The 8,862-nt window shown below is 44.4% G+C and overlaps 2 protein-coding genes across 2 annotated transcripts in view; one reads left to right on the top strand and one right to left on the bottom strand.

The window, feature by feature from the left end:
* Window positions 1–3,590, bottom strand: part of SLC25A40 (solute carrier family 25 member 40) — an 11,201-nt gene extending 7,611 nt beyond the window's left edge. The window contains exons 1-4 of the mRNA XM_018566863.1: window positions 3,578–3,590; window positions 1,983–2,086; window positions 797–856; window positions 49–158 (exon numbers count right to left, since the gene is read on the bottom strand). Of these exons, the coding sequence (XP_018422365.1) occupies window positions 49–158; window positions 797–856; window positions 1,983–2,082 (270 nt within the window). The 5' untranslated portion in view covers window positions 2,083–2,086; window positions 3,578–3,590. The remainder of the gene's footprint in view (window positions 1–48; window positions 159–796; window positions 857–1,982; window positions 2,087–3,577) is intronic.
* Window positions 3,591–6,496: 2,906 nt separating this feature from the next.
* DBF4 (DBF4 zinc finger) overlaps window positions 6,497–8,862 on the top strand; it is a 16,198-nt gene continuing 13,832 nt past the window's right edge. The window contains exon 1 of the mRNA XM_018566862.1: window positions 6,497–6,552. The gene's annotated coding sequence lies outside the window, so the exon portion shown is untranslated. The remainder of the gene's footprint in view (window positions 6,553–8,862) is intronic.

Here is an 8,862-nt window from a genome sequence, read left to right as displayed (position 1 = left end):
GGGTTAGGTAGTTTTAAAGTATACTCCACCTTAAAAAATGGTTCTGACCACTGTTCCTGTGAATCTGCCCGATGGTGCTTTATACCAGGCTTTGCCGTTTCCATTGTCACATATGCAGAGATGGTCCATGAGACCGTTGCAATATACAAAGCACTTCCCTAATAAATGACACAAAGACACAACAATGAAGCAGAACACAAGACAAACAGCAGGAGCCCTATCTGAAATACACATACAATACGTGGGCTGTTTCACCTTCCAGAGGATATAGATATTAGTACTCTAGCCAGTCCTACAATTGACACACCTCTGTCACATTGCACAGCCACCGTGGTCACATCAGTATTGTCTACTGCAGCTTCCTGCAACAACTGCCTGCTCCCTGGACTATGAATGAGTATCATCACACCCCGATGTCCTTCCTGTGCTCCATTTCTGGTATCTGGAGTGCGGGGATAACTAAATACTCCCTGTGCCTGAAAACAGAGGTTAGGTACCCGATGACGTCTTTTCCATGAATCTTCCAGGACAGCAGGGATTTCTGTGCTGTCCTGGAAGATGAATTGGGAAAACCAGTTAGACTGGCAGCATTGGGCAACCTTCCACTCTCAGTCTGGGATCTGCTATAGAGGATTCTGGAAAACTACAATGATACATTTTAGTACTAGCAGCGTTCCAACATATTTTATAAATGGGAGACAATAAAAGACGTCTATTGTTGGGGTTTACATATACTTTAGTAGCGATTTTTGGGACTCTGACCACTTAAGCAGACAAATAAACACGCAGGACTTACCTTTGGTGAAGGGTTTGCTCTGGGCCTGAAGTCGAATCTTGACAACATCCAGAGGTGTCACTGCAATGAGCAAGAACAACCAATGAAGACTAGGAGCATATATTATTATGGACTATACTAATCCAACATTTGTTTTTCTGAAATGGAAACATCTTTCCCCAACTGCAGGTCATTGGTAAATGTCTGATTACATCTGACCGGCCACAAACAACTGTGGCTGCTTTTAGCCTGTCATTGCTTTGTAGAGGTGTCCTGGCTACAGCTATTCAAACACCTTTGATTTCAGCCTTATGAATCTGCCGATTCTTTCCTCTGGGATTCGCAGTGTAGCCCTGTAAGTGTGAATGAGGCCCTAAAGCAGAACTCTATGGAGTTCTGCTTTAAGGGTTTCTTAACCCCTGCAGTGGGACTACTCCCACAGGGAGAGAGGCTCCAGGACCAATGTAAGAGCAAGCTGGGCGAGTATAATTTTGTTATTTTTGAACCTAGACAAAAACGAGCACTTAACCCACACGGGCAGGGCCCTCCTTACCATCTTGTCTTGTATTGCGATTGTAATGTCTTCCTTAAATTGTAAAGCGCTGCGCAAACTGTTGGCGCTATATAAATCCTGTATAATAATCTTAATAACCCGGGGGGTAGCCCCAGTGCAAAGGCTAATAAAAATGTCCCCAGGGTTCTGCTTTAAATTGTGTTTTTGATTAGCCTTAAAGGCGGTTAAATACAATCTTATGGGTCTACTTATACAGGATGCATTGTAAAGGTGCCCATACACCTGCCAATTATCGTATGATAATCGCGGGTCATCCCGCGATCGCACGATAATCGGCAGGTGTATGGGCAGCGTGCAACCGCATCTACTGTACGTCATTTTCAAATCTTACCTGAGCAAACTGAAGAGAGATGCTGATTGGTTGCCCTGGGCAACTACTCCAGAAAAATCCACTCATCTGCGACGAGAGGACAGTGGAGCCTCACAAGCAGTCTCTAGAGACGCTCGATTGCTTGTATTAGCAGCTGTCACTGCCGTTGCCGGGCCCGAGATCCGCTGTGCCCGATGCGGCCGGGACGGCTCTGTGACAGGAGAGTGAGATACGAACTCCCTTTGATCTCCCTTTGATCTCCCTTTGAGGGGGTGAATAATCCCGCACGCATACAAGAAACACTGGGACACTTTGTGTCTTACTAAAAAGTGATGTAAGCAAAGCTCCAGCTGAGGATGCCATCATCTGCTGCACAGGTGTGATGTTGGTGGATGCCAGCACCGATTCATCCTGTTCCTTCATATTTCTGCAAAAAGAAAAAACACGGAACTTAATAAAGAACGCATGGCCAAGTCAGTTCTGTACAGGTGCAAAATCTATGACTCTTCCATCACACTCTGCAAACCAGCTGGGAAAAAAAAAAAAAAACAGCCGTTCTCCCTGCTTCGGCTGTCACCTCGACTCAGTCGACCCAAAGCATATGCATTCGGCTTGGCTGAGCCGCTGTACGGGCTATTGTGAAAAGCCCGTACAGCAGCACTTCAGTTCAACTGAACCGAAGGGCTACAGCGGCCGAAGAGAGTTGTAGGATCAGCCGAAGCTACGGCTGTATCCTTCGGCTCCATAGTGAATAACCCTCTAAATTTGAACTTTCAGTTGTAATATTGAGTTACGGCCACTGGATGGTGCTAAAGAAGCATAGGAAATTAGGTGTTTTTTCTATGCTCGATATGCGCCATCTAGTGGCCATAACTCAATATTACAACTGGAAGTTTAGACTTAATTACAATTGTGATGGAAAAAAACTAAAGAACGTTTGTTTGTGCGTACAGACACACGGGACGAAGGTTCACAGATATTTGTAGGGCCAACAGCCCAGCAAACTCTTTATAAATCACCCCCCCAGGGTGCACTGCGCACAAGTATCTCACCAGAGGTGACAGAAATAGAAAGGTCATTTTATGTCAACAATGAGCACCAAATTTGTTGTGTGAAGATTCTGAACTCCTTTAGTAAATCAGCCAAAATATTTACTTACCGCAAAAAAAGTATCAATTCTCGGACTTAAATCTGAAGTGTAATGGACATATTTAATAGTATCGGTGTATCCCTACCAAAATGTTATAGCTGCCACCAGAGCAGGAGGCGAGACCTTGCAATAGGGGACACCTGTCCCAGGGACCATCAAGAAGGCATACCACCTCACTGTGGTGACATTCTCTCTCACTTTCTGTTGGGTCTCCAGGACAGGAAGTAAAAGGGAAATCAACCCAACAGACAGCAAAATAAATCTGTTTCATACTCATTCCAATGGGAAGAAAAAAAAACCAAAAGAAAACATTTGGCTTCAAATAATAAAAAAAAAAAAAACAAAAACAAAAAAAAACACCTGAGATGTGACTTTAAACACATCATATGTTTTCATTATTTCTAAACAGCTGGTCACATGAAATCCCAGGGGCATTTACAAGGACAAGAGTTCCCAATTCTTCCAATCTAGACATTGTCCCTGAACATGAAGGGTAGCTGGAGATATGACTTGATTTATATAGATTAGCTCAGGATAAAAAACAAAATGCCTTGGTATCTTTTCAGCACCTTGGTGTATCCCAAAATGATGCATCTTATAACATTGCACTGCAGCATGCTACTTAACTAAATTAAAAGTTAGGAAAAAAAATTGTGAATAATGCAAAGCAGCGCATACAGATATTGCAAAGCACATCGTCAACCCAGTGTTGTTGTTGGCCAGACTTTGCATATTTTGTACTTTGCAAGCCCATTAGTGTCACCGTACCTTGACCTCCTGCAGCCAGCTCAGTGTCCTGCCTGTGTTGATCTTGTCCTGGAGTGCAGCCAGCGATCAGAACCCTCCTGGGAGTGCAGAGGTGTTGTCAGGGTGAATCTAGGACAGGGGGAGCACTGACCATCATCCCTGTGTGTGAGAGCAGGAAAGCACGCTCACTACATGTGTGTCAGCTGCAGCCCAGGACATGCTGCCAGGAGGAGTATTATACAAGACACCGTCCTCTCGTGACTGTACAGGAGGAGCCAGGAATCTGTGGCGGCCATGTTACTAATGGGAACCTTTACCATTGCATTTACTATAGTTTTCACTGAAATTGTTATTTAGAGAAAAGCCTTAAAGCAGAGAGTTTTGTCACTAATTCACTAATTCTGTAATAAAATGTAGAGGTGGTTTTCTACTTAAGCCACTCGAAAACAAGAAAAAGAAAATCCCGAAAAGTGCCCTAATCAAATATGGCTTCTTCTTATCGCACACCATTCGGTCACATGACCCCAGCTGACAGAAACGTAGTTGATTGGCTGCGCATTGACACTGTCAAGGGAGGTGCAGTAGTGTGTATTCAGAGAAGCACATTCCAGAGAGATGTCAGACGGTGTCATCAGCCTTCTGATAATGATGATTATTATTAATAAAAATAATAATAACAATAATATATGATGACGATCATAATATATAATACTAATAATAATAAATGATAACATAAATAATACATTATATATGATAATATAATAATAATAATTGCATATGATGATGATGATATATGATGATATTTATAATAATATGTGATAATAATGTGTGATAATATTGACAACACTAATTTATAATGATAATAACAATAAACAATAATATATATATGAATTTATCAAGGCTGGAGCAGACAGAATCTGGAGTCAACAAATCAGCTTCTCTCAGTTTAGATTAGTTTGTTAAGTTTAGATTTGAAAATTAAAGCAGACAATAGGTTGCCATGGGCAACTGCTCCAGATTTTCTCTGCTCCAGTTTTGATGAATCCCACTCAATGGGGAGAATTGTCCCCAATTGGAGCATTTGCCCATGGCAACCAATCAGCTCCTCTTTTCAGTTAAGCTTTAAAAAAGAGAAGTTGACAGGTTGCCATGGGCAACGTCTACAGATTCTGTCAATATCACTCTGCTCAGTACAGAACCTGGGCCCTGACACCCAGATATAAAAAATATAGAAATATAGACAGGGCTGCCCCTCCCTAATTCACCGCCTGAGGCGGCCAGGACAAAGGTGGAGCAGCAGCGGACGGCCAAGCTGTTAGCTTGACTCTACTGCCTTGGGCTGCCTCATTATGGGGTTATGGGGACGACCCTGAATATAGAAGTCTGGTGTGTCTAGGATCCAATAGAACTTCTGAACAAAACTTTGTAAACGCACAACGTCTAAACGCAGGAGAAAGTGATTTGGCGAACATAAAGTTGTTTATACTTCCCAGATGACTTCTCCTGCGTTTAGAAAAGCTGAATGCCAGAGTGCAGATGTGAATGAGGCCTTTTCACTGACACCGAGATAAATAAATATATAAATACTAATTATAGCAATATTCCCGCGTGCAGAAAATTTTTATTTTTGTGAATGCCACTACACTGAATGTACATAGATGATGAGGAGAGTCTCGGTGTGCATTCAGCCATAGCAATGCACTACATGCTTCCAGATAGAAGGGAAGGGTGGAAGCTGTGAAGGACTAAACTTCAATACAAATGAGTAAACTAAACATGAGATTGTAGTCCATCCCAGGAGTGAGCTTGGAGCGGTGACTACTTTACAACACACACAGGGACCATGGGGAACAAAGTAGCCACCCTCCAGAAGGAAGGACAGTGTCAGCACCAATTCAGAGATGATTGGAGGATCTACAGCCGAGTGATACACAAATAAGAGACATTTCGGTTAATAGTTAAGGTACTTGTATGCAGGGGCATAACTACAGGTCACAGGGCCCCATAGCAAAAATGTAATGTGGGCCCCCCTGTGAAGCTCTCTCTGAGCTGTAATTAATTACACCAAGATCCCAAAGACTCAACTTGTGCATTTGACATCAACTTTCCTACACTGTAGCCTTTACAGAGGATAAGGGTTGTCATCAAATGCAACCACTCCAACCCTTATTGATACAGTACAGTGTTATCTTTACATGTTCTATGTTTAGTTTTTCTCAACAACCTAATGGGGCCCCTTTCCACCTCCAGGCCCCATAGCAGCCACCTGGGCTGCTATGGCTATAGTTACACCACTGCTTGTATGTATTTTTAAGATTTAACTCCGGAGTTTAGTGTCACTTTAATTCTGAAGAAGAAAAAAAAAAGCAACTGGTAGACAACGCCCCGAACTGCCTTTTTTTGTGTGCAATCAATTGAAGACTTTGGACTGGCAGGACAAGGTTTTGGTTCTATGACAAGCAATAAAAATCTGTCTGAGGTTCTAAACCGTCCTCAATCTTACCAAAACGTACACTTTATGAAGTGCGCACATATGTAACGATGTGTCCTTCATGTGGAGTAAATCTTTTTTATTTGTTTGGATGACTTTTGTAGCAGAATATGTAGAAAATAAAACTGAGAGTGTGCACTGAAAAACAATGTAGTATATTTCTACTGAAATTAGCGATAGAGACGCCCGTGTTTTTATTTCTAAGTTCACTTTTTATTGCGCTAATCGCAAAATGCCAAGAAGGGGTTAACATAACATATGACTATCACTGCTACAGTAGTCAGTGACTTCAACCATACTATAATAATAATTATTATTTATTAGTGTTATTATTAATATCAAACATTAATATAATTATCATAACCTTTATAATAATCCTATAAATGTTATAATTTATGATTCTTATTATCATCATCCTATATCATTTTCATTATATTTTTTTTTGGCGCAGCGCCGAGAAGTGGCGGAAGGCCCCGGGAAAGCGGCGGGTCTGACTGGGTGGCCGGTGAGTTAGACATTGGGAGATGGGCAGAGAGCGGACCCTGTGCCCCCGGGGAGCATTCTGGGAGTCCGGCTGCTCCCTTCTGTCTGGTGGCCGGACTACAAGTCTCAGCAAGGCTTTGCCAACCCGTGCTACGTGTACAGACAGGCCCAGGCTGGGACTTGTAGTTCGCCACCTCAGAGGAGCCTCTAGGAGGATGCTGTGTGGGTAGAGGGGGGTCTGGTGGTGCCAGCACGCACGTCAGTCCCATCACCACATACTGACTGACTGCTCCAGCGGTATCCATGGAGATGAGGGAGCTGTGGGCAGCATTTCCTTCACTTACATATGTGAGTGGAAAGGAGAGTGATTGGCTGGCCTGGAAAGCTCTGGATCCCTTGTGTTGGAGTGCATCCCCTTCAGTGTATTAGATGTAAATACCAATTCTATGTGTTATCAGCTATATGCTGTCCTGGGATTTGTGATGTAGCTCCATTGTAGATGGGACACAAGACCTGTCACTTAAAGCCCAACTCCCGGCACACAGACTTTTCATATGTCAGTCACCAAGATATAATTCCACTTTGTGTGCATTGCATGCCTTTTGAAAACCCAGTTATTACCTATTAAAAGTAGCTGTGGCATCATCACTGTGCTGTATATAGCTTGTGCAGAGATGTGGGAGGGGCCCAACAGGCTCCACCCACTACAGGCTGCCGGCAGAAAACTACAGAAGAGAGCGGAAACCGGACTGGTCATCCTGAACAAGGCGAGAGAGCAGCAGTGACCGGTCTTTATAAGACCAGTCATCCTGCCCAAGTAGAGAGAGCAGTAGTGGCCGGTCTTTATTACAGGAGGGGGCGGAGATGAGACCGGTCATCCTGCACAAGGAGAGAGAGCAGTAGTGGCCGGTCTTTATAAGACAGTCACCCTGTGTGAGGAGAGAGCGCAGTAGTGGCCGGTCTTTATTACAGGAGGGAGGCGAAGACAAGACCAGTCACCCTGCACAAGGAGAGAGAGCAGTAGTGGCTGGTCTTTATAAGACAGTCACCCTGTGTGAGGAGAGAGCAGTAGTGGCCGGTCTTTATTACAGGAGGGAGGCGAAGACAAGACCAGTCACCCTGCACAAGGAGAGAGAGCAGTCGGTCAAAATATACATTTAAAGTACAGTTACCCTTTACACATCTTAAGGCCCCGTTCCCACTGCGTGATATGCAAATCACGTGTTTGTCGCGCGATTTGCATATTGCGCGACATCGCGAGATTTGCCACGCGATGTCGCGTTCAAGCTTGCACTGAGCAAGCTTGAATCGCGGCTAAATCCGCTCCAAAAAGGGTCCTGCTGTAGCGACCCGCGACAGCAGGACCCTTTGCCCCATTGGATTGCATTGGAGCGCGTTTTCGAGCGGTAATTTGCCGTGATATCGCGGGAATTACCGCGCGATAAATCGCTCAACGTGAACGGGGTCTAAAGCTGAGCTCCGCGTAAAACAAATATTAACCCCTTTGTGATGGGAGATTGTAAACTGTACGGCCTGCAAGAAAGTGCGCAAATGACTCATCAGGTACACTGTACGTGATTCGCTATGTGGGGTTCTGCAAGGCTGGTAACCTCAGCAGTTACCATTCATTACTGGATCGGTCAGTATTGATTGATCCATTAATTAAAGAGTTAAGCTTTTTCAGACACCCGGTCCCTTTCAGGCATCTGACAGTGAGAGCGGAGCATTTACTGCTCTCACTGACAGCTGGTATAGATTGGGAAATCACGATGTATACCAGCTATGAGACAAGGTTGCTAAAAAGCATTTAGATACCTTCTTCAGAGACCGCAACATACAGGGGTACAAGTAATCTTAAATTAGAATCATGAGGCGAGTGACTTTCACTCTCATAATCTGAGCCGACCTGTGACAATGAGACTGTCACACGTCGTCTCAATAGATCGGGAAGTGAGCGAACACATACAGGCGCTCGCTCACTTCTCGATCTATCCCTGCAGAGAGCCGTGACTGTCACGGCTGCAGGGATTCCCCTCCTCCCCTGTCCGATCCTCCAGCACTGACTGGCGAAACGGACGGGGGAGGGGGCGGGTACAGCTGGCTCTGGATAGGCCGAGCCAGCTGTCAATCCTGCAGCTGGGTAGATCTCGACAGCAATGTCGGGATATGTCCCGACTGCGGTGTCTCGGTATACAGCGAGCTTTAGCTCGCTATATACTGAGCTTTGGGTCACGGGAAAACGCTAGTTTGTGTTCTTCCGTGACCCTTAGGAGAATTACGGGTAAAAGCCCTGACCCCATAGTTCTCCTTTAAAAACAAGGACACACAGGGA

Source organism: Nanorana parkeri, unplaced genomic scaffold, assembly GCF_000935625.1.
Source record: "Nanorana parkeri isolate BGI_ZX_2015 unplaced genomic scaffold, ASM93562v1 scaffold984, whole genome shotgun sequence".
Taxonomy (NCBI): domain Eukaryota; kingdom Metazoa; phylum Chordata; class Amphibia; order Anura; family Dicroglossidae; genus Nanorana; species Nanorana parkeri.
The sequence above is the reverse complement of the archived record's forward strand: the minus strand, read 5'-3'. Positions and strand labels throughout refer to the sequence as shown.